The following is a 26,502-nucleotide window of genomic DNA, read 5'->3' on the forward strand; positions in this document are numbered from 1 at the left end:
AGGGCGCAATGCAATATCCAACCCTATCCAATCTGGGCATGGCCCCTTTATTTAATAAATTGCAGGGAATCCCCCCTTCTACAACATCATGTATGCCGATGACCTCAGCATCTGGTGCACTCACGGATTGGGGGAGGTGATGAACACTCTGCAGCAGGACTTAGGCATCATCTCCTTCTTCCTTTCCAACGCAGGCCTCCAACTTGCCCCTGAAAAATTTGAGTTGCTTCTCCTTTTTGCTACAGCCTATAGACGTTCGGTTGAGCCCATTACTTCCCTTTCCATCAACAACCAGCCGATACCCCGAGTAGCATCTTTTATGGCACTGGGTATGCAACTTCACGCAAAAAAGAAAACCTCCGCGATGCCCTAAGCCATCAACACCTGCCACTCCGTGACACAACTCGTCCACCGGGTCGTAAGTTGGCACGTCGGCTTGCACGAAATATGAAGCTACTCAAATCGCACATGCCCTCGATCTCAACAAAGTCCTTTACTATATTCGGCATTATATGTTAGACACCAGCAACACACCAAGCTCACATCTGCGCTAAGCACCCTCTACCAGGCGGCCCTGCGACTCCCTGTCCACAACTAAACCAGCGCTCATACAACACTGGTGTCTTCCTCTCTCTCTCTCTCATATCCCTCATAAACCTCCACCGGGAGCGCCAAGTTGCTCGCCTGTCCGGCACCCTTAAAGGAACGTTGCACAAGCTGGCGACCTTCTACTCCACGTCCGAGCGTCTCCCCTTCCCTCCAACCTACGTATCGCCCCCATTCCCCCTAAATGTCCCCGGCCTTCATGAGGGACGAGGACAAGCCCAGGCTCACAACCACTCTCCACCCTTCTTCGCACGTATTGTGGCATATACAGAGGCTTCCTAGACACAACACCTCGGTTTCGCAGCACTACGAGAATTGGAGACCAGCGCGACGGAAGACAGCAAGGATGGTAGCAAGACGGCGTAGGTGGGTTTCGAACGAGAGGGAGAAAAAGACTACGTCATCTAAGTAGCACAAATACGTCGTACATTTGAAGCCATGCAGGAGCGAGTCCATCATGCGCTCGAAGGTGGCAGGAGCGTTGCAGAGGCCGAAATGCATAACTTTCAATTGGTACAGGACATCGGGGGTGACAAAGGCCGTCTTCTCACGATCCTGATCGTCAACAGCAATTTGCCAGTAACCTGAACGGAGGTCAATAGGGCAAAAATAGCTGCCACCATGTAGACAGTCGAGGGCGTCGTCAATTCTAGGAAGAATATAGACGTCTTTCTTTTTTACCTGATTAAGATGGCGATAGTCGACACAGAAGCTTTAGCTGCAGTGTTTCTTTTTGACCAACACCACATGGGACAAAAAAGGGCGGCTCGAAAGCTTGATAATGTTGTTCACCAGCATCTTGTCAACCTGTATCCGGATGACATGGCGTTCAGGAAGAGAGACATGATAGGGCCTTTTGTGTATAGAGCTGGCATCGCACGTATTGATTTGATGGATCACGAAAGCAATTTGGTCGAGAGGAGGATTCCCGAAATCCAAGACGTCACAGTAGGAACCTAAAAGGGCGCAGAGGGTGCTGGCGTGGTCAGGTGGCAAATCCGCCGCGATCATTGCCAAAGTAGGGTCAGGGCGTGAAGCGGCCGATCGGGGAAGGGCGGGGAGACCCTACTGAGGCTTAGCTGTTAAAACAGAAACTGTACATTCGGCCAAAGGAACCAGTTCAGCGAGTGTGATGCCACATGGTAAAACCTGGGGAGACAGACTGAAGTTCAGAATCCCAAGGTAGGTGCGGTTGCCGGTGACGGGCGGGTCTGTGTGTGGAAGGAAAACGTTGCGCTGGAGGACAACAATCTTGGATTGGGTATGTGACTTAGGAATCATCGGGAACGGCGGGAAAGGGGGACATTGGAACACACACTGCAGCGTCGCGTGGCAGGCGAGTAAGTTCAGCTTCACGTAAGCGTGCGGGCTTGGTATCGGCGCTTTCAGAGCAGAGCAGCAGGTCCAAACTAAAGAGGTCAGTGGAGAAATTAATTAGCGTCGCGTGCGTTGTTAAAAGTCGATGCTGAGGATCACATCGTAAGGGTCGATGATAGAGAACAGGCCAGGTGTAGTTCGACCGGCAATGCAAACTGCCGGTTTGCAAACACTCTCAGTGTTTGCAAACAATGCAAACACTGCAAACACGCTCAGTGCACAGTCCAACAACGGCAGCAGCACTTCCGTCGGCGACACGAACGGCTGAGGAAACGGCAGGTGTCACAAACTTGTTCAGACGATGGCGAAAGAAGGAGCTCAAGACAGAGATTTCGGCACCAGAGCAGTAACTGATGCACCGTCCAGGCAGATAGCGAGAAGGTTGCGGCGAGGAGCGAGCGTCAGGAGAGGATTTTCGGGCCGAGTCATCAATGCAGCGTCACTTCCGGGAGCTGCATTGGTGAGTTAATGAGTGCTAGGTAAGAATGGAGTGGACGGGCGTTGAAATTGTGGTGAACGGGAGCGGCGGACCTGAGGTGAAGGTGAGCTGGTGGAACTTCGCAGAGTCGGAGTGACGAAGGTGCGTGAAAGCAAAGCTTGTGAAGACGTATGGCGTGGTCTATAGTCGGCACGACTACTATTAGAACTATACGACTAATTAGAACTAGATCCGTTGTGGGCACGACGATTTTAAGTAGAGCGGACTTGAGATGGCGAAAACCAACGGCTGCGTCAGTGGCGCGAAATGTGGCCGACACGCGAACAGATGAAGCAGAATGGTCGGTCGTCCGAGGTGCACAAATCCGCATGATTCCGGTAGCGGTAACGTGGCGGTATGGTCGGAGTCAGTGAAGCTGCAGCAACCAGTGGAGCGGTGGTTGGCGAACACTGCTACGCAGAGGGAAGGCCAGTATTGAGGCCCACTTTCGTAAACTCCTGGCAAACGACGGCCTGAATCAGCGCAATCCTAGCTTCGGCCTGCAGAGGGGCGAAGGTGATGTGTGTCATAGCTTCGAATTCTCTGCGTACAATTCGGGTTAGATTGGCAGGATGGGACGGCTGTTGCAGTGTTGGCAGTTCTTCGCAGGAGGATGTCGCCGCCGCGTTCGCAAGGCGGTCGAAACAAGAAGCAATGTGACGGTGTTTTGCTTGCTCAAACTGCCGGCATACGTGGAGGACGGAGTCGACCGTTGCACAATCTTTGCACAGGAGAAGGTTGAAAGCGTGATCAGCGATCCCTTTTAGGATGTGGCCCACCTTGTCGGTCTCTGACATGACAATGTATACTTTGCGGCAAAGAGCGAGGACGTCCTGCATATATGAGCGGTATGACTCTGGAGACGACTCAGCTCGAGAAGCAAAGTCTTTTTTAGCGCCCAGCTTGCTTCCAATTGTCTTGCCAAATAAGTCCCGGAGCTTTTGTTTACAGGTGCCCTAAGAGGCGAGGTCTTCCTCACGCGTCTCAAACCAGACACTCGACATGCCCGCGAAGTAGAAGATTACGTTAGCAAGCATGAGGGTCGCGTTCCAGCGGTTGTGCGTACTGAGAGGCTCATACATGGCGAGCCAGTCTTCAACATCGACGTCATCGGTGCCATAGAAATGTGTTCTGGTCGCGAGGCTTCGCCACGACAAAGGCCGGCGCTGGTGTTGACGCTGCGGCCGGAGGTGTGTCGGACGCTATAATGATGGCTCCGAGCTGACGACCGCTGCGGTGGTCCAGGGCGGGGTCCTGGTGCGATATCAAGCAATGCCTCCACCAAATATTACGGAGTTTTGCTTAGCAACAAGCGCGACAAGCCGCAGTCAGAAGGCACACCAAACCAAGTCATCCCAAGCACTAGCTGTAGCGTCCTCTTCGTCGTAACTGCCAAGCGTCAAAACAACGTCCTTTTCGCCTCGCGACTATGCACCGTAAGAATACCATATATACTCCGGATTAATCCACTCTCCAGGCCAACAATTGTAGCCCCTACCGCAGTCCTCCCAGCACCGTCACCCTCGTCCTTCTCCCTATAGAACACGACATTCAGACATTCCCACAACTACCGCGAACATCTAATTACCGTATTTACTCCCGTAATCCTCGCACTTTTTTTCCCTGAAAATCAACGCGAAGTTTGGGGGTGCGATAATTATGCGGGGAAAATTTTCGAGCAAATGTTTCGGTGTGTTAAATGAAAAGATGAATGGGTGCGAGATCGGGATTGTCAGGTCCGCTATTGTAAATATAACGAAAACATTACTTTCAAGCGGAACTTACCTTCGTTATGAAAGTACAAGGTGAACGTAAGCTCAAGCTGCTAAAGCACTTTATTTGTGCAGCCTGTGCAGTCGGAGTCCCGAGGAGGCGCGGCCTGCGCGTTGTTGTGACTGAGAGAAGGATGAAAAGGAAATTGCACGGGCCTGCCTACTGGCTCGAGCCGAGCCACCACCGCTGCCAAGTGCAGATAGAGGAGAGTTAAGAGATCAGAGGAAATATAAAGAGAAAAGATAAGACGCGGGTAGCAGCAACAAATGCGGGCGAGGCCGCGCTCGCCGAAGCGAGGACAGCGGCGTCCACGGCGCTTTTTGTGTTGCTGCGTTCCGACACTACAAGACAGATGGGGGCACAGAACTGTCTGCAGCTATTTTTCTTTTGAATGTTTCCTAAACAAAATGTTTTTTCTGCGCCCGTTTCATCGAGATTTCGCCGCGAAAAAAGGGGCCCGGGTTGGGGGGGGTCAGTTTAGATTTTTCGAATCTAAGCACCCCCTCTCACTTTGGGCATCGCGATCGTGAAAAAAAGGGGGCGCTTAGAATCGAGTGAATACGGTAGTTGTAGCCGCGGTCAATAGATGGCGACCGCTACGAGAAGCAGACGGCTCGCGGCAGTAATTTTGGGGGTGCGATGATTATGCGGGGAAAAATGTTTTCCCAATTTTTGATAGCCAATGTGGGGGGTGCGAGAATTACGCGAGTGCGAGCATTATGCGAGTAAATACGGTATGTGGTGTACACGACTTCTAGAGCAGTTTTCACTGAAATCAAAATAGCGCCGTACCCCTGACCTAAAAGAGGAGCTCGAGGGTGCACTATTACTGATCCATCCAGCCACAGTCACTCTTAGGTGAATTCCTGGCCGTTCAGGGATTGTCGGAAAGGAAGTGGCTAATAGGGTAGCCCACGCTACTCGGAACCGGGCGCTTGACCACTTGGGTTAACCCACCAGGAGGGCGAGGCATCAACCCAACTGTACAAGAAATTTAGACTTTATCTCACCAACTTTCTTGTGCACCACATTGATCTCACCGCACCTGAGCCGGATATTCTTCGTAAAATTCAGACAAATACCCTTCTCGCCCCTGGCCGTCTCTTATGCACCGCCACCGCTCATATCCTTCGCGCCCCAGCTGCCTATTCTTTTATACGATTTTGGAATATAGTCTCTTCCCAGCCCCGTCGCTTTTCAGAGCCCCATTTTCCTCATCCGTACCTATGGTCTTGGCGTGACTGGCTGCCGTTGGCTCAACGGAACTATCAGCTGGCGTTTATCCGACAAGCCACTAACTTACTTAGCGTTATTATTGCCTAGAACATTAAGTGTATTTCTTCCTTTCTCTCTTTATCAACGAGAGCGCAGAAGGGAAGGGCACTATGCCCTTGTAGTGTTCTATCTGTAAGCCTTGGAGGGGACCAAAATTTTCTTAAGGAACGTTTATATACTCATAGGAGAGCTTTCAGGTCGATTTTGTGAAATGAACAGAAGTCTGTTCAGGATTGCTAAAAAATTTGCAGGCCGTAGCGCGTTCGAAAGGCCCAAACTGCGGATACAAGCACGCGCCAGCAATGGCCTCGCCATGATAGCGGAGAGCAGCCGCTCGTTTTGACCGCGCTGCAGCTTGCACACTTTTTACCAAGTCTGGACGCACGTCACTTCTGAAATGACCCTGAAAGTTCTCCTATGCTTATAAGCACCCGAAGAATCTTTTCACCCGCTGTAACGCTTGCACATGATGTTTGCTTGCGCGGTAATTTGAAGAGATAGAAAAAAATGCCACGCGTTCCAAGAAAGTGCGCAGGAGACAAAGGGATGGCGGTTATTACTGCGCCTGCATCGACTGTTTTTGCAGCCTTGGTTTTCTTTGCAGGCTTGGAAACATCACCACAGTCTCCAAGAGATATCCCTACGTACGCATATAATTTTCTTCGTCAATCTTCCCAGCTGGCATTGATTTCAAGCCGATAGCTATTTCTCGCATCTCGATGCGGCAGCGGTTTCATATGGGCCCGAAAGTGTGCGATAGATCCTTATCACCAAGCCCTCGTGGTTCCGTCGTCTTGCCTTCCGCCGCGCATTTCTTACATGGGGAGCATAAAGTGCCGCTTACAGCAATGCAGGCCAGCATTAGCACTGGCGTAGAAGAACTTGAAATCGAAAAAAGTGGAATCTATTGAGAAGCTTTTTTGCATTCAGAACAGAAACGGAAAAAGCTTTCCCAACAACTCTGGCCTCGGAATTAACATTTGTTTGTTTATTGGGGTTTAACCGCCCGAAGCAACTCAGGCTATGGGGGACGCCATAGTGAAGGGCTCCGGAATTTCGACCGCCTGGGGTTCTTTAACTTGCACTGACATCGCACAGCACACGGACCTCTAGAATTTCGCCTCCATCGAATATTGGTGCGGGGCGGGAAATGATGCGAACTGCCATTTTAGGTGATGATACACCACCCGAAATGATCAAAACTGGAACGCAAGCGAAAGCTGCCTTCCCAACGAAGTCTTAACCATTCGGAAGAAAGAGTCGGGCTGGTATAACATGGTGGCTATCAGCTCGCTGTGTAATGTAACAACCAGTACGGCACTGAGTCATGCATACCCACTCTGCCCACAGGTGGCGCTCCTAAGACAGGTTTGCGTAAGGAATATTTCTCTGTGCTTTGAACATATCTTGCGTCATCATTACATACAGAGAACTATGTATAATTTGTAGTGTTTTGAAAACCCTGAACATAGGCGCCGGATGGAATACGTGGGCTATTAAAGGATAGTGAGGAGAGCTCTATTAATATTTTTCTTAAAGCAAAATCCGATAGTTCGGCATTTCATGGCTTTGTTGCCACTTGGCCGGCAGCGAAAGGTGCATTTATTTCAAAGAAATTTGGATTCGAAGTTGGAAACGTTTTTGCCGCCTCTCTGATTCAAACTTGGGACTCTCTTATGACGACACAGGACTAAGTGACGTGAAACATGACGTGCACATGACGGAACGCAGACTCCATGATTTCTGGCGAGCAGCAGTGTGGCCTAGCAGCAGCCGAAAAGAAAGCTACCGCCGCCCGCACGTTGAAGGCATCACCGGCTATTGCGGCCGTCGCTACCTTCGCTTCGTTTACGTTTGCACCGGCGTTTTGCCAGCGTTACCATGGATCCCGTTCTCGAAGTAGTCAACGAAGTTCTCGCAAAGAGACACCTTTAGCATACCGTGTACCTTGTTACCGTTAGCGAAATACCGGGAGCCCGCCTACCGCCGGTGAGCAGGCGCTGATTGGCCCCGATGCTGCTGGCGCGCGCGTAGCTGCCATAGCTGCCAGGTACGTGGCGCCATCCGGCGACGTCAAGGAGATTTGCGCATGCAGTGGCTGCGCCTCAGTGATTCGTGGATTCTCGTGTCCTAATGTTGCTAGAACCATCGGTTCTAGCAACACTGTTTTGTTCTATGACGTCATCACGCTTGTACGTTCGAGTTTGGCCTATGGCGGCGATACCTGTATTTTGGTTCTTGCTCTTTTCTACGTTTCAAGAGCTTTGTTGTCAGTATGAGTGGCGTTTTTGCAATCAAGAGCTGGTATTCTGTCGATACAAGCCGACTTCAGTTTCTCCTCAGTGTCCCTTTAAAGTAGGGTGCCTGTGTAAGAATAGCTGGAATCCTAAACAATGCTCTCATGCATTATTCTGTGAATATCAACGTAAGTCTTATCAACGTGAGATTGATAACATGCACGCCTTCTCTGATAAACACGGCCATTATATGGCGTGAACACCACAAGTTTAAAACACCGCAGTGATTGTCATATTTTTAGCGCATTTCGAGCTAGTTGGTCAGTGTGCTCTTCGTGGTTTTGCGCTAATTTCATTCACAGGCGTCACAAGGATCCCTGCATATTTCTGGTTTTTAGATGTGATACAAGAAACCGGTTCCTTTCTATTTACAAGGGTAGAGCCACAGAGTGCTAGTGTCATCAAGACACGTATTTGCATGCATGTGGTGAAACAGTGACAGTTGCTGCTGTATGTACATAAGTTCCTGTTTCGCATCGAAAAGCTTGGTTGAAAGGCGCTTATGATCTTTTAATAGAAGGCATATGAACTATGGCAATGCCGTGAAAACGGTTGAGGAGTCGTTGTTTTGATAAGAGTAGGCAGCTGAAAATATGTGAAAAAGACGCGGGACAATGTAAAACGCACCTTACAAATCAGGAGCCTTCAAAATACTCCCTCAAAGCTATGGCGGCGATTCCTATGCTATATCTTCGCTGTTCCCCTAGTGCAGCACTCAGGAGGTAGTGATGTGTCATGCAAAATGAATTGCTTCCTGTGCTCCCGCTCTCATTCTTCACCCGTGTGGACGGCTCTCAGCGCCAAGCTTCTCTATTGCTTCATAGATGGAGCCACGTACGCCGGCCTGGCGAAGCGGCACACCGTCGGCGCTAGCGCTGGGGCAGCAACGGTCTCCCTCGAACGGCGGAGAGGGGAGGCGTTTCCGGAGCGCGCTCTCCCGCTGCTGCCAGCGCAGAAGTGGTGCTCCCTCTTTCCCCCAGACAACGCTGTCTCCCAAGTGCGCACGCGCGCATTTTTGGCATTTTGTGTGCTCGTTGAGTAGGCGTAGCGCTCCTCCTCTAGTCCCCCAAATCCCGTATCCTCGCCAGGCGCGCAGCTCCGTGCCCCCTCTTCTTTCCCCCGTCGCGTTCTCTACCGTGTGCGAGCCAACGCGCTCCCGAGGCGCCAGCCACAGTATCGGCTGATCGGCCGACCAGTTCGAGTCGTACCTGCGCGGCGGAAAATCTCCGGCGCCGTGCTAGCTTTCCCACCTTAACCCAGTGCTTCGCAACCGTACTCTGGGCATTCTTCATCCCAGTTAGGTCAGCGGCGACGTCAGTCGAGCTTCCCGTTGCATTAGTAGCTCTAGCTGGTTCCCGAGGGTTCTGGCATTCAGATGCGCCCTTTGAAAGCGTTGTTCCATTTGGGCTACTCGTGGCCGGTGAGGTAGTACGTCATCCGAAGGGTATAGACGAAAGGCGGCATTGGCACAACACGGAGGAACTGACTACGGGCATGCGTCGCTCCGAAATTTAATTCCTAGGGTCTGGCAAAATAGAAGACCACTGATAGAGTCCTGTCGCCTGCACGTGGGCACGTTGCGTGCAATGTTAGTGCCGGTCTGGCATCTCAACTAGTATAACGCTGAAGCGCGAACCTGCACATCGGGCGGGTTTATGAAAAAATGTAGTTTTTTAAGACGAATCAACACGCCTCGCGAAGATACAGAGCAATGACATACCCTCGAAATTGTCAGTTATTTTGTTAAGGCTTTGGAACCCGGTTCTGTTATGCTTTCGTTTCCTTAGAGTGAGTTCCTGAATGCATAAACTTATGTACATTCTTGCTAGCGCTGTATGTGGTGCTTAGCCATGGGCTGTGGAGGCTACATTGGCGCAGGCAGCCAGTCAGCTGTGCTTCACAGCTACTTGGAGACAGCGGCCGGCACTTCGTCAAGAACAACGGCGCGCAGTCCGCATAGAGAGGGTATTCCTTTGGAACTTAATGGCTCGAAAGTTGGGTACGAAAACTGCGTCTTGCGTGTGCTGTGTAACTTAATCGGTTTTGTATGGAAATCGCTAAGAGCGCTTACGCAGGCTTACCACAAAAGAGCCACTAGCTTGGTAGGCAGCGGGTCGCGAGTGCCATCGCCTCAGCATCAGCAGCAATCACACGAACAGCGCAAGCGCCGTCGTCGTGGAACCAGCGGTGCGATCACGAGTGCCGAAAGTGGCGGGTGCCCGAAGTGGTGCAGCTCGAGTGTTGTCACGTGTCTTCCCGCTGTGTGCGCCGGTGTAATTGCAGTGCTGTGCTACCTCAACTCGGTCGACGGCGAGTTCGTGCACGACGACATGGTGGCAGTGGTGGGAAACCCAGACGTCACCGGCGAACATCGGCAGAGAACGCAGGGCTCTTCGCTTTGGATGAACGACTTCTGGGGGCGACCCATGGCTGACATCGAGAGTCACAAGTCCTACCGGCCTTTGACCGTCCTCAGTTTCAGGTCAGTGATAGATTTCAATCAATTCGCTTTCTAAGTTTCATATATTTTTCGAGATCTGTGTCACTTAGAACCCGTTAATGTTTCCTTTCACTCAAACATGGAAATTCTGTGTATGATTGCCACAAAGCATCCACTTAACGGGCGGCTTGTACTACAGTGGTAAAGCGATGTTCGAAAGAGGTTATGGCACCTTAAATGACAAGTTGTATTAAAGACGTACTGGAATATATTTATCGTTAATGAAGTCAGGAGTTCTTCGAAGACCACTGACATCCTGCCATGTAGGACGTATGAACTGACAGCTTTTTAAAGAGAACCGTATATGGGCCTTAATTACATCCGGCGAAGTACTTACCTGAAATAGTAGATCATCGATGACACGTTGCAGGATTCTTCACCGCAGGTGCTGGAATTTCCTAACACAAAAGTAATGCCAACAAGTAGCGGAGCTATGCTTCAATGCTTCTTTGTAGGATTTGTTCCTTATGCTGCCTCCGGTACAATTCTCAATCTGAAGAAAAGAGCAAATGCGGCACAAAATTGCTCTTTGCTACACGTCGTTTGCTGCACGTAGTTCCCTGAATTACCTGAACCAGGTGTCAGTCTGTGTAAGCTGTGCTTTTAACTCCACAAATTGTTCCAACGCGACTTGTTCAGAGAAGGATAATGCTTGTTTATTGAAGGGCTCTAGACTGTCACACGGTTTTCTCTGCTGAAGCTCCGAGAAATGCTAGTTGCCCAAACATAATTAGCCTGAGTTGAGCGTTACTGTTGGTGCCGTGGTAGAGCACCGAGGGAACTCAGAAACCACGCGAAGAGAAAGGGCCAGCACTAGAAAACAGTTTCGTTAAACGTTGACGCTAGTTACCAAATTATAGCGTTATTAACGTTAGTGTTCGCTGTTTACTTGCGAGACTTTTACTTTGGTTTTCTGTATGTTAATTTTTAGACCCACCATTCTGCTCTGCCTGTCTAACTTATTGATCATGTTTTGTGGTTCATCTGCTGAGTGACTTAGCAAGGCAATTTCATAAGCGAATCGAAGATTATTAAGGCATTCTTCATAAACTCTTATCCTCAACTGTTCCCAATCCAGGCCGCGGAATACCTCTTGTAAACACGCGGTGAATAGCACTGGCGAGATCGTGTCTCCCTGCACGACACCTTTGTTTATTTAAAAAAGTTAAGAAGTGCAATACAAATATCGATAGCACCGGCCGTTATGGCAGTCAAACTGTGGTAGCGTCTAGATCACTTCTCATCTCTGAGGCCAGTCAACACTGCCATTCTCTACCAAATGATGCTGAAGGAAGACTTCTCCTTACTGACCTAGCGAGTTTAAATCGACGACTTTAAAAAAATGTACTATTAAATAACTGAACAGTAAATGCATCTCTTCCTGCCAAGCAGATATCAACGTAGCCGTAAGAGCTTTGGGAATCACCTTTAATGAGGACATCAATTCCATATCAACATTCAGTCTGCCTTTAGGGTTTTCTTTATTTGTCAACACATCATCACGTAATACCGCATTCTAGGAAGGGGGGGGGTGAATCGATAGGTTAGGATATGCAGGGGAGGGTTTTTTTCCCACATATACTTGCGTCGCCATTCAATGTACTCTTAGGGGTGGTAACGGGACAACCACGAACAACGACGCTCGTCTGTTCCTTGTTTAGCGGGTCAGCTCGTTAAGGTGCATATCGAAGGCAAACAGAGCGCACAGAGGTGAAGCGAGACAAATAGGAAAAGCTGAACGCTTTGCTTTTAGTTTTGCCGCTTCTATTGTGCGCTTAGAAGTAAGAAACTTCCCCAAAGGACACCGCTTGCATGACACTGCACTGCTTCTATATTCATAGCTCTATAGAAAGCCTTCCGGTCTTTTTTGAGTTGTCCCCTCTTGCACGACCGAAAATGATATTGCGGCCAGCCCTAATAAAACGTAGCTCTTGATCAGGAAAGTCTACCTTCAGATGGACTTGAGGTCGGCGCAAAAATTTCCAGATCATGGTCTGTCCTCTGAAAAGTTGTGCCGCAGTTGTGTGCAGTTGATGCAGCTGTTTGTAAGCAGATAATTTACTTATAGTAACAGTCCGTGGCTGCGCACCGAACTATGCTCTTTAAATAGTTGCTGGCAGTATGAATTCTGCTGAGCAACTTCTGCTGAGCCAAGACCAAAGGCACATCAGGAATGCAAAAACATGGTTAAAAATAAGCGTTGAGACGTTTAGTCACCATGTGGTCGCTGCCAAACCAAGCATGCGTGGCTGAGGTGTTAAATAGGGCAGACTCTGCACTACTACGCCGTATTTGGTCTATCATGGCGCTCACTTATGCATCCATCAGGATGTATAAGAGACGCCTCGCATCGTAATCTTGGTCTCGATCTTCGAGATTCAATGGTGATTTGCCCCTAGTTATTTTGGGCTGCCAGACCACAACCTGCAGGGATGGCTGGTGCTCGCTTCTCTTAGGAGGGCCGTAGCTTTATAGAACAGGTTGTTTTCGTTTTTCAGTAGCCAGCATCTAAGACCGAGGCCTGCCGGTTTCTTCTGGACTGCACGTTTTGACAACTAGCTGCTGTTCCGGTCGCTTACACGAGTGCTGAGGACAGCCATCTCGGACAGGTAACTGCGTCACAATAGTTAAAGTCCACACCCTCTGGAAGCTGTCGACAGCCTAAAACTATCCCCCTCCTTCGCACCTTGAATTTTTTTATGCGAAAGCGTTATATAGAGCTTATAAGCAGCGGACCAGCAACAGTGGTCCTTAAAATCTCAGATGACGTCATCGGGTTAGCAACGCAAAATATAGTTTCTACCGAACGTGGAAGGTATTGAACCCAGGACTGTGAAATTGCAAGGCAAGCACGCCACCGTTAGGCCAGAAAACCACGTTGCTTCTTAATGAACAAAGATGAACCTGGCAGATTTGTTGGCTTAATACTGCATGCTAATGAGTATGTATGTTATTAGAAAGTGAGATGAATTTTAAAAAATAAAAAATAGGAAAAAATTCGAAAGAAAAAGACAATAAAAACAATGCTTTCGCATTCAGAGCACGGAGCAATCTCAAGTGCTCGCCGTATAGAAGTTTGGCTCAGGCCCATTCATTCAGCTACATTTCGCTGCTCGTTGTAAGACTTTTTTGGAGGCGCGCTTTTGTGAACTGAGGCGCCTAAGTAAATAAAACAGCAAACTACACAAACCGCAGGCTTGGAAAAAAATCTAGTGTACTTGAACGGCACCATCTGAAGAAACTGCGTACGCGGGCAGCGCATTAAGGGTTTTTGCAGGCTTTCAAGCCGTGTCAGCTTTTCGCGTGCTTTGAGATGCAGCGCAACGCACTAATGGCTGCGGACGTGTGTTTATTCAGGCAAATGTTTGCCTGCTGAGAATGCTCGGCATGACGCAGCAGTTGCGCATTCATTAGTGGACGCACCAGCTTCCCGCAGTTAGCTAAATCTTTCCGCAGCTCCTTGTGTCTTGTTATGAGGCGTGCCTCTTGTGCTCGGTGTGACGCAAGCGAGAAGATCCGAAGCACCAAGAGCAACCCTGCAAGTCAGTATTACTTAACTTTTTCGCGGTAATAACAGAACAAAATAACGTGCGAAAACGTGAAAGTTCTAGTTTGTGTTACCAGAAAAACTCTATGATTTATATACGCTTACATCGCTAGGGAGAAGACAGAATATAAAGAGAGGAATCTTTTTTCCTTTCAGAAAAGAACAGGGAAATGAACAAAGCAAATTAACATGCTACATAAAGACAACAGTACGCGCAGAGTCAAGAGGAAATGCCCTCCTGCCCATTTTTTCCCCTCTGATTAAGACCTGGAGGTATGCACCAATGAAAAAGAAATCATGGACAGCAAACAACGACCCCAAAGAAAGCGCCGGCATCTGACCATTTTTATTAGTGTTCACATGAACTCTTTCAGGAAGAGTAAAGTGAAATATGAGTTGATGAAAAAGTATCCTCCCTAACCAGTTTTTCTGCATTCAACTAAAATAGTTCTCAGTTACACAACTTCGCCTCCTGGAAAATAAAGCAGCGCCTTTATCGTTATTCTTTCTAAGGTTCATTTCTTTTGTACAAGCTCCGCAAACTTCTTTAGGGTGGTTTTATTTTTGACTCCTGTGGAGGTGTTTGATCCCCGTCGAAAAAATCTGCTATGAATTGATGTTTGTCTCGTATGAATCAATATGTGTTATATACGACTTATATGTGTCACAGATATGTTTCATATGAAATCGTACGCAGCCCAAGATATGTGTAACGTATGAACACATATATCTTTCATACGAGTTCATATGGGCAAAACTGTCTCTCGCATGAATTCATATTTATTTACTTTATTTATTTATTTATTTCAAGGTGCTGTCAGTTCCTTGCTGAAACTGTTACAGGTGTGGGGTGATGTATAGTTGAATGCAATCAGGCATACATCCACAGCAAAAAAGAACAAAAAATAGATAAAAAGGAAGATCTCCCCGCCATCTTATACACACAAAATTGAAGGCACAGCACAAAAGAAGACAAGAAATTTTGGCTCATTGGTAGCAGAGCTATTGCGGCAAACTGTACAAGCTTCTCCAGTGGAGGCTGTGAAGTAACCAACTTATCTAGACAGTTCTATTAGCGCATTGCCCTGCGGGAAAAAGGAAGTGTTCTATGCATTGTTGGCACAAGTGTACTCTTCAATGGTAATTCGTGGTTTGACGTGTTCTGCTGGAATGGTTAAAAGTGACATATGTATTAGCGTTCATATTAAACGCTTTATGAATTAGCAAGTATAAAAACTTTAGTCTATCTAAGGCTGCTCGGTTTGCTAGCGTGGCTAGTTCTGCTCGAATAAGCAGTTCTGTGGGAGAGTCTGTGCGCTGGTATTCATTATAGATAAGACGAACCACTTTTCGTTGCACTGAATCGAGCATAACTGTGTCATCTTGTGCGTACGGAAACCAAATGATGTTCGCGTATTCTAAGATCGGTCGGACAAGAGCTTTGTACACCAATAGCTTCGTTTCGGAAGTAGAAAACAGTAAGACGCGTTTAAGAAAGAGAAGCCTGCTCATTGCTTTTTGAAGCGAAAAGCTTCACTACGAGGGTCGGAGCAGAGTTTCGCGAATGGCGTATGCCGCGACCGCGTATGCTGTATGCCGCGACCGAGTGACGTAACGCGCAGCGCATGTGCAGCCGCGCGCTACTGCACATGTGCGCAGCCTTCTCACCCCCGCTACAACTGCGCTTCCCCTCCTCGCCCACCGCTTGATCTTTCGTTGAAGCCGCGTGTTGCCCGCGTCGCAGCTGACAACCCTCCTCTCCGCATTCCTGCGGGCAGTTTTAACCGCGCTTATTTCGGCCTCCTCTTCCGCCTCCGTACAGGCAATATGTGGACGGCCGAACGCCTCCACCCTTATCGTGGTGCTCCCAGTGCATTGTGCGCGAACTGCGACAGCCATGGCGTCAAACCAAGCATAACTGCAGCTTTTCGCTTGTATATCCAGGCTTAACCAGAGCTAAGCCACTGCCAATTTTTTTGGTTATGTTATACACGTGTGTCTTTGATCCAAGGTCATGCGAGATCACAGCGTCTAAGTATTTTGTTTTCCCTTACGGTTTCCAGAATAACATTACGAATATCGAAAGGGTGGTTAACATTTGATTTCTTTTTTGTCACTGACATCACGAGTGTTTTTTGAAGCGATAGCTTCACTACGGGACCTCGGGCTTCAGTCGCAAACCATGTAAATTGACCTTCAGCTGATTAAAGGTAAAACCACGGGAAAAAAAAGAAGAAATTGAATCGATATTCATGACTAGAAGTTGAACCCGCAGCAGCGCGAACAGATCTTCTTTAAGCGCCGCTCAGCGAGACCACTAGGCTATCGCCACATTTTTTTTCTTTATTGCAAGGAAATAGTGCCTAAAAAAAATCTAAGCATGCTTACGCCACCAAACACTAGGCCACCATGCCACTGCATTAGCTCACCTTCTAGAACATCAAAAGTACCGCCGCCGCGGTGGCTCAGCGGTTATGGTGCTCGGCTGCTGACCCAAAAGACGCGGGTTCGATCCCGGCCGCGGCGGCTAGAATTTCTTTGGAGGAGAAATTCTAGAGGCCCGTGTACTGTGCGATGTCAGTGCACGTTAAAGAACCCCAGGTGGTCGAAATTTCCGGAGCCCTCCACTACGGCGTCTCTCATAGCCTTAGTCGCTTTGGGACGTTAAACCCCATAAACCAAACCAAACCAGAACATCAAAAGTCTGGGAGGCACACACATGCATCCAGATAAGGGCGCCATATAGGCGGCTCTTAGAGGGCAGCATATACTCCCCGCACCAAAGCGCACTGTTCACGAAACAAAGATTTCGACGACCTTGGTGATTCGGCGTGGCGGTACATAATCCGCCTCTTCCAGAGACTGAATAGCCCCAGTGACATAAATATATGCTATGGCACAACACAGATTTTCTCCACAGGCAAAAAAAAAAAGGATACTGTAGGGTGTGATGTTAATGTCCTCGTAATAAAACAGCGCAAGGACACAGGACGAGAACGGAGAGAAGACACACACGGCGCCGTGTGTGTCTTCTCTCCGTTCTCGTCCTGTGTCCTTGCGCTGTTTTATTACAAGATGCTTAACCAACTCGCCCAAACTGCCATTTTACTACAGTTCAATGTCCTTCTTAATTGCTCGTTGTAACATGTCCCAGAAGAGTACATCATCAATGCACACAACAAAACAATGGTCAATTGTGTCTGGTGTACCGCACAGGCGGCAATTCACCGTCCAAGACGCTAGCATCTTCTCAGCATCAAGCCATTTCTTCACAGGCAGCGTAGATGTGTTCTGTTTAAGTAACAATGTTTTTTGCAGCAGAAGAGGTGCACATTCGCCGAGCACTTTTTAAAACACCGATGTCAAGGAACTCCAGAAAAGTTTGGCGATACAACGGTTCAGAAAACAGGTACTCATTAAGTGCCTGAGTCATCTGCCTTCTGAAGAGGCTGTGCAGGTAGTCTAAAGAAACACGCAAAGTGATGAAATTGAAGGTGTCAGCAATTTCCTTAAGGAATCTTTATGAAGGCCCCTCACGATTGTGTCCATTTGGAGGGAGCAGAAAAGGCAAATGAGCACTGAGATGCCTAACAAGCACAGCTACTGAAAAAAGGGTAAATTGCTGCTTTGAAAAAGAAAAAAAAAACAGGAAACAAGGTCTGCAGGAATAACTGAACTAGGCCTATTCCACCAGACTCTAGAGAAAGAAATAGTTTTCATGAAGCATGGCTTCCCGTTTGTAACGCCACACGAAGGTAGTAAATATTCTTTGCAGCACCTGCACTTTCTTACTCGCACAGTGGAGAACCTGCAGCAAGTAGGGAAGTTTTGCAAATAAAAAAATGTTGGAGACTTGAGCCCGAGCAAACACTGCCAGTTTCCTACCCACCCAAGCCTAGGTTTGTCGCCTCATGGAGATTATCTGTGAATCCCAGTAGGCTCCACGTTTGCGAATTTGGTGAAGAGGAACCCCTAGGTGGTGAAGGGTCCCACAGTACCAGCTTTTGGAACCACAATGACTTGGCTTTGTGCCCCTATGGCCCTACTACAACACCTTGGATTTATGAAAATTAAGAGCCGCACTTGATACCTCGCAAACTGTGCTGTCAAATGTAATGCCTCAAGCACACTCGTTTTGTCAGAACAAAAGAGGGCGACATCATCTGCATAGGCTAAAATCCTAATTTGGCATTGCGCCAGGGAGAAACCACGGATAGTTGCGCTGTTAGTAATACCGAGGCAAAGATGTTCAAGATACAGAGCAAACAACAAATGCCCTAATGGACAGCCTTGGCGAGCAGATAATTTTAATGAAACAGGTTTGGTTAGCTCTTCGTTAACAATTAGCCTGTATAGGACTCCCTAGAGCAAAGTCTTATGCCCCTAAGCAAAACATCTCTAATATTTGCATGCTCTAAGACTGCAAACAAGAAATCGAGACTAACTTTATCAAAGGCCTTGGCAAGCTCAATCTGAATGAGAGCTACTTGTCCGGTCTCATCTGATACTGTCTCTAATACTGAACGTGCAATATGAATACTGGTTTGGATGCTGTGGCCTCTGATACTGCAGTCCCGATCCGTGCCACGTAAGTGAGCGACAACTAGTTGCCGACGATTGCAAAGAACCTCTGCAAAAAGTTTGTATTATACATTACAGAGGGAAATTAGACGATACCCCTCAACTGTTTTCAACAGACTTCTATCTGCGCTTCCAGGAATTAATATAGTATGCCGAGAATAGAAAGTGGAAGGCAAAAAACCAACATTGTAAGAAGCCTGGAAAACCTCCATCAAAACAGGCGCCAAGCAAATGGAAAATGTTTTATACAACTCGCTAGTAATGCTATCTGGCCCAGGAGATTTCTGAGCCTTCAGGTCAGAAATGGCGGATTGAATTTCGTCCAAAGTGATAGGCCCCTCCACTACAGGACGCTGTTCATCGTCAAGTCGGGGAAAGGCTTCGAATAATTGACTGCAATTTGACCTCACATTTATGCCCGCACAACCCCCAAATAGCTTCCGATAATAGTCAAAGAAAGCATCAATAATACAAGGACCATCGCGGTATGTGCAACCACAACACTGAATTTCCAATATTTCTTTACTAAGAGCAGTCTGCTTTTCATCACTCAGGGCCCGTCGAGCTAGTTGCTTATCCCGAAACCTACGGGACCGAGACCTTATCAAGGCCCCTTTTTATCTTTCGGTTTCGAATTGCTGAAGCTCTGCTTTTACGGCAGTTATATGTTTTGCATAGGCATCTGGGCTAATCCTCCCTAACTCATGTAGCTCAACCAAAGTACGGCCGAGCTCTCGAAGGTGATGTTTCTTCAAAAACATGATTCTCGCTGAGGCTTGAATAGGAATGTCTTTTGTTTCTTGTTTCAAAAAGTCCCATTTTTAAGGCGGAAGCCTTTAATGCCTCATCGTTGTAAGCAGGAGTTGTCGACAGAAAATGTCACGCTTTTCAATTGGTCGAAATGCTCGTGACGTCACAGTGCGCGAATTTCAAATGGGGCCAATTGTACTTTGGCTAGTAACCATGCAACCAATCAAAAGGATCGTATAGTGATGCTCCAACTAAGTGGGATTGAGTTTAGTTAATTGCTTAATTAATCAATTAACATAATTAAGACAGAGGAGAATGACGAGGTCAGAAGACAGCGAAAAAGAAAAGACGCGGGTCGCAGCGACAACAGCGTCCGCGGTAGGAGACGCTGCTGAAAAAACAGATAAGTACGTTTAGAAAAAATTTATTTACATATGTACACATGCCAAGGTTACAAGATACATTCACATTTACAAAAACACATGACATTAAGTATGTAAGGTAAGCCAATTAAAGAGGTACCATAAACATTTCTAAGTAACTAACAGGAATGGGCAATGTAAAATAGGAATGCATATATACCGATTGACAGAAGAGCGAAAAGTTGATAATTAGACATTGAAACATTGAAAAGTTGACCTTAGCGCCAGTTTGGCCTAAAAACCAAGACAAGACGACCGTTATTAACAGAAATAAATTGGCATGACCATTGTCGGAGAAACTCTTCCTCACCCAAGAAAAAGAGTTCCTCGGACAAAAAACTGATTAGCTCCCGTCGGAGACGGCCGAGAATTGGCCACACAGCGCGGCGTCGAAAGCCACTAGCGACCGCGGCGCATCGACTGCGCCATATACTAAAAAGACCTGCAACTATTAACAGGCGAGCAAAACGGCCGCTGGGGAAGCGGCCGCGGGAGACGAAGCACGAAATGCCCTGCCCACGAAATCCCGCATGAACCGCGCGCCAAAAGACACGCGCTACAACACAGGTGACTGTAGCGTGGCGATTAGATTCCGGGAGCGGGCAATTCGGACAGGTACTGGAGCGTAAAACACCCCATCGCTCTAACCGATCACAAGTAGGGAGCACTGCCCAGCCAAGTTTCCAGACAAAGTCGCGTAGATGGTCTGGGAGAGGTGTCGACGCTAAGCGCGCCCACTGAACGCGGCGCATAAGTGAGCGGCGAGCCGCCGGCACAACAGGCAACAATAGCGAGCCCATAATGTCCACCACACGGTCTGCGACGATGTTGACATCAGGTGCTACTGCTGTTACATGCCTGTAAAAGGCCACTGACGAGGCATAGAAAGCGGAAGGTTGCTCTGACTGAGGTCCATGATTAACAGGGGCCGCGGGATCCAAAAAGCGCAAAGAAGGGCCCAAAAAGTACCGAGTCAGGGTTCGCGCCGGAGACGCGTTTCCTAGCAGGATACGCAAAATACCCTTTAAAGCTAACAGCGAGGACGTAACAGACAAATTTGGAAAGGCAAAACCTCCTCTCTCCCGTGGTTGTCCAAGAACAGCACGAGCCACAAGCTCGGTACCGCCTGACCAAAAAAAAGAAAAAACTGTAGTCTGCACCCGCCTTATGACACGGAGGGGTGGTTTAACAGTATAGCAAAGGTACCAGAAGGCACCGAGAATGACTGACTGAACCAGGTAGCGCCTCTCAAGCAGAGGCAGGTCGAATGTCTGCGCCCTTCGCACACGAGCTGTAATGTCGTTGACGACCGAAGACCACACACCATCCCATATTCCAGCACAGTCGTAGGTCACACCTAAAATGCGCATCTGCGCGCACCACTGCAAAGGTATTGCAGATGAAATACGAGTCTGGGTAGACCCCACAAAAAAGTAACAACTCTTCGAGTAATTAAGAGCAGCTCCAGACAAGGAGGCGTACTCACGAAAAACATTTAGAGTTTCAAGCAAGCTGCGTTCATCAGCTAAGTACAGAGTGATGTCATCTGCATAAGCAGTGACGCGTACCGCTTCGCTCCCTGGCAAAGCCAGACCTCTAATAAGGGAGTGGCGATTCACTGCCAAGAGGAAAGGCTCTAATGCTAAGACAAACAAAAGGGGGGAGAGCGGACAACCTTGACGGACGCCACGGCGAACATCAAACGCGGTACTTTCCCGGCCATCGAGGAACAGAGTGCTTGAAATATCTCTGTACATCTCTTTAATGAGAAGCACGAAAGAAGCTGGGAAACCGAAAGCATCCAGCGTCCCGTAAATATACTCGTGCTCTAAAAAGTCGAACGCCTTCTCTTGATCAAGGGAAACAAGAAGACCCTGTGCGCGCCGCCGTAAAGTATACGTTAGGATGTCTCGCGTTACAGAAGATAAACTATGTATTTCACGGCCTGGGATGGTGCAAACCTGGTGGCAGGAAATAAGCAACGGGAGGAGAGACCGCAGACGACGAACGAGTAATTTTGCTAGTACTTTGTAATCTGAATTTAGTAGGGTGATAGGGCGCCAATCTGCCGGACATGTCGAGAAAGGAGACTTTTTGGGAATTAGGACAATGCGGCCTCTTTTGAATGATTCAGGGAAAACTTGCTGAGTGAAGCATAATTTTAGCACTTCCGAGAAAATGGGGCCTACAATATCCCAGAATTGTAAATAGAACTCCACAGGAAGGCCGTCTGGTCCAGGTGCTGAGCCTCGTTTCATGGAGTCCAACGCCTCCTTGATTTCCCTTGTTGTTGGCAGAGCCATAAGGCCGTCATGGAGTTCAGTGGAAACCTGAGGCAAGCCTGCTAAAAATGGGTTTGCGGAAACTACATTGCGATCAAGTAGAAGGAGCGACTGAGCAATACTCCTGAAATGGTTATAAAACGCACTGAAGTTCCTGTCACCTGGTTGGGACATAGACCTTGCGGTAGGTGTAAAGGCAGGGGCACCTTGAGGGGTCAACAGCTCTTGACGCGCAAAGCGAAGTACCTCGGGATGAGCAGTTGGACTGCGTCGACAACGCCATGCAGAAGCTGTCAAAGAGGAGGCACGTAAAAGGCGCTGTAGGCGCTCCGAAAGCTCCTCTTTCCATGCGCACATAAGCGACGAAGGCGACGGGGTGCGTTGAGCAATACGCAACTTCGCCGTCACCACGCGCACCTCATCTGACACGCGAGCCCTAAGGGCTCGACCAGATGCGGCGCAATGGTGACGCCACTGCTCCTTCAGACGGTCCCAGTCACCAGGCACGGCCCCAACAACCGAAAAACGCAAGACGCGCGTGAGCCCCTCTTTAGTGCTGGCGTCGTGAAGGATGCGTGCATCCAACCGCCATGGTCTCTGAGGAGATCCTGCAGCCGCCGGAACCGCGAGCGATAGAAGAAAAGGGCGGTGGTCTGATATGTGCACCGGCGAGGATGGTAGCATCATTACAATGGCTGCACACACTGTCCGCGAAAGGCTCGTCGGAACATACGCCCTGTCTAACCGACTCGCCGATAACCCGCGACGCCAAGTCCACACAAAGACGTTGCCATAGAGGAGCTCATAAGCGTCCGTGAGCATAAAATGGCTGACTAGGCGGCGCAACTCGCGCGCATTCCAGCCTGGCCTACCCCTACCAGGGCCTTGCACATCGGCGACCGTATCGAGCACGCAGTTGAAATCGCCCAACATCACAACATTACGCCCTCCAAGAAAATACACATCTAAATCTTTAAAGAATGCGTTTACCAAATTAGAATGAGCAGGCGCATAAATGCAAAGAATTCTAAGCTGAAGTGCGTTAAACGTGCAGTCGAACGCCAGCACGCGTCCAAGCGCATCGTAGATAACATGATGATCTCGCAAGAGTGAGCGGTTCAAAACGAGAACGCCAACGCCGCTAGAACGCGTGCTGGCGTACGAAAAGAAGGCATCGACGCCAAACCTACGCTTGAATTTCAACACGTCACTGAGGCAAAAAAAATTGGTTTCCTGCAGACAGACAATATCGCAACCCGAGGAACGAGCGAATGCGACCACCGCTGCCTGCTTCAAAACACTGCGGAACCCCTGTACGTTAAGAGTAATAATTTGAAGATGAGTCATTTTGGAAATGAAAAATTAAACCTGAAAAGTCGTGATGTTTAGGCAATACAAAGCGCGCCGCGAACGGCGCTAAACCACCTCACTTTTTGCGGAGGGTCGGACCAGAGGAGGCACGAGGCCTCCTTGGCCGACCGGCAGAATTGTCCGAGTCCGTAGTTGACGTATGTGGACGCTTTAAGCTTGAACTCAAAGCGACCATCTCAACATCGGAAGACTGTGCGCTGGAAGTGCTGGCGCTGGTCCTCGATGTCGAAGAGGACGGCGATTGCACAGGATCAGCGTCTGGAGATGATCTTGGCTCCTCTCCAAGCGATGTCGGCGACGACGACGGCGGCGTCGGGTCCTCCTCAGGCGTGATGACAGTCTCGTCAATGACGAGGTTGACTGAAGAGGCTGAGGATGGCAAGCCGCTGTCGTCACCGTCAACCTCAGCTATGTCGGTGTCCCTGCTCAAATCCGCAACGCTGGCCGCGGGCTGTAGCACGGGCTCCGAGAGGGGCACGTTCTCAGCATCATGGTTTTCCAGGGCCACAGTAGGCACGACCCCCGTGGCATCAGGGACGCACGGAGAGACGGAGGCTGACGCAGCACACACATTTACTGTCTGCTCACTTGGTGCAGTATTGGACGCATCAAGAGCAGACTCCGGTTCTTCAACGCAGTGAGGCTGGGACGCAGCGGAAGCAACCGTAACGGCGTCGGTGTTGGATGCGCCGGGCTTCTTGATGGTTTCAGCGGCTCCCTGAGCGGCCTGCGGGGGCGCAGGGCGGACCGCAGCCTCCGAGTACGAGGGCTTGATGGCGCACGCCACGGTAGCGTGTGGATCGCCACAACGGCGACATGGGAGCACGCAACCTTGGGCTTGGTGCCCAAAGACCCCACAGCGGGCGCAGAAAGGAGCCGTACACTGTGCCCTGAAGTGCGCAGTGGACCCACAACGCCGGCAAACGCGCTGCATTCCCTTGTAGTCACAAGTCACGCGGTGGCCCGCGACCTTGATGTAGTTTGGTACGGGTGACTCCGGCTTCATCTCAATCCGCACATAACGGGTCCCGGTGGTGACAGTGGGACGCGACCCCATGACGCCGCGACTTATGTGCAGCACCTTGCCATAAGGGGAGAGAGCCTTGGCAAGGGCGTCACTAGGTACACGGGCGGGCAGAAAGAGGACAGTCACCTGGGTCACCTGCGGGCTCAGGGGAACGATGGCGACGCGTTCCTTGCCGATGATGAGGCAGGAAGCTTCAACGATTTTAGCCATGGCGGCTTCACTTTTCACAGTGACTTGGTAGTTGCGTCCACCGAAGTGCTGGACGCAATACACTTCTTCCAATCCAACAACGGAGGCTGTCGCATCGACGACATCCTCCGGACTAGCCCCCTCAGGGACGACAACATCAAAGGCAAGAGCCTTTGTAGGTGGCTGGCTCACCATATTGAGGCGCCCGCCAGCCGAAGGACACCTTAACAAAAGCGCACGTCCAAAGGCCGAACACCGGCCACCGACGCAAGCCGGCGGCCGGAACACACACCGCAGCGTCCACCAGCTAGCTAGCCAAGAGAACGAAGCCGCGTTCGCTCCACCACCACGCACTTCCCCACTCAGTTCGACGTTGCTCGTTTCTTATACGTTGTGTCGAACATCCTAGACAGTTCCAACATTTGACTGGTGAATGACAGAACACGATGGATAGAAATACAATGATATAAATATGAAATAGCCTAATTAACCTTTCTAGTTAGACCGCATAAATCAATAAAACCGAGAACGAAATTGGTCGAGTTGGGGAATCGAACCAGGGTCTCCGGAGTGCGATACGAGCACGCTAGCCACTCCGTAATACCAGCTTAATGGTTTGGAATGAACAAAGGCGCGTCTAGCTAATACGGCGTCTTCGTTCACTCCCATCTTCCCCCTTTCCCTTACGGCGAGGTGCAGGTGTCCACCCAGATATGCGAGAGAGATACATTTCCTTTCCTCAAAAAATAAATTTACCGTCCAGCAAGGCGTACAGCCGAATTGGCGATGGCGTTCTGTGGACTCCCTGGCAGCGTTGCAAGACGCTGTCGCGTTCCACTCTTACAGGCGAAGCTTAACATGTTAACCACACATCAGTAACACACGCAGACAGCCAATGGACGCGTCATTCGCTGGTAGCACTTGAATCATCATTCACAACCACATTCGTGGCAGAATGCTGTACTCAGGCTTTCGCCTTGCACCACTTTAGTCGCCAAAGTGACTCCTAATTTTTTCAAAACTGAGAGATCACCGCCTGACCACGTGTCCTTCAAGCAAGCAGATAGAGCTCGTTTGAAGATTCCATCTGATTGCAGACAGCTATTCAGCTTCCACAGCACCCATCGAGGATAGAGTAGGCGCCGACTGTACCTCTTTATCTTAAGAGACACCATGGAGGGATCACTGAAGAATATGGGTCGCACGCAGTAACCAGAAACGCTTGCTAACATGTCTGCTGAAACGTAAATTCTGTCAAGCCGAGCACTAGAGGAGCGCTGAAAATGAATGCCATGATTGTCATGTCCCTTATCTATTCACCAGGTTGAATTTAGCATGCGAAATCAGTAAGCAAAGCAGCGCTAGAGCTAAAACGTTTAATCAACACTGCTCAGTCTTCATCCCTACAAACACAACTGAAATCATCCAACAGAATAATTTTACGACCCATGCACAAGTGGTCGACTAGTGACAGGAAAACTAGCCTTCTATCACGCTGCTTTACAGAGGCATAAACACAAATAATTCGCCACTGTACACCCGAAATTGCGAGGTCACAGCAGATAAGTCGCCCTTGATTATCTAAGCGCTACGACAAGGCACTAATCCCCAGTGTGCCGGCCCGGAATAGCATGCACCCTCCTGATAAGCCTTCCGAGTGACTAAGGATATGACACTGAATTCTGACAAAAAAAGTCTCGAGAGCAGCTTCAGTCTCCCCATCAGAGGACAGCTTAGTTTCCTGGATGGCTGCCACACTCACTCCCAATTTCTTTAAGCGATGCTGTAACTGATGCTGCCTTCGGCGGTTAGGCAAATCATTAATGTTAAGGGTAGCCACCTTAAATGCTGCAACGTCCGCCATTTGTGTGTCTTATCTAACTGAACGTCACCCCCAGTACTGGGGTGGCCGTCCTGCAAATCGTCGGCCTGTAGCGCAGACATCGCCCTTCGTTTTGTGGTTAACCTTCCCAATGCCACCACACCAGGTGTCTTCTGCTCATTGCTATCAACACACACCTTATCAT

General features: G+C 49.1%; 1 protein-coding gene across 1 annotated transcript in view; it reads left to right on the forward strand.

Moving 5' to 3' along the window:
- The first annotated feature begins 8,895 nt into the window (after positions 1–8,895).
- Positions 8,896–26,502, forward strand: part of LOC149361094 (protein O-mannosyl-transferase TMTC1-like) — a 261,151-nt gene continuing 243,544 nt past the window's right edge. Inside the window, exon 1 of the mRNA XM_089572587.1 lies at positions 8,896–10,288. Coding sequence (XP_089428713.1) covers positions 9,642–10,288 — 647 coding nt within the window. The 5' untranslated portion in view covers positions 8,896–9,641. The remainder of the gene's footprint in view (positions 10,289–26,502) is intronic.

This window comes from Amblyomma mixtum, chromosome 2 (assembly GCF_055824585.1).
Source record: "Amblyomma mixtum isolate Tamu chromosome 2, ASM5582458v1, whole genome shotgun sequence".
NCBI classification, from domain to species: Eukaryota; Metazoa; Arthropoda; class Arachnida; order Ixodida; family Ixodidae; genus Amblyomma; species Amblyomma mixtum.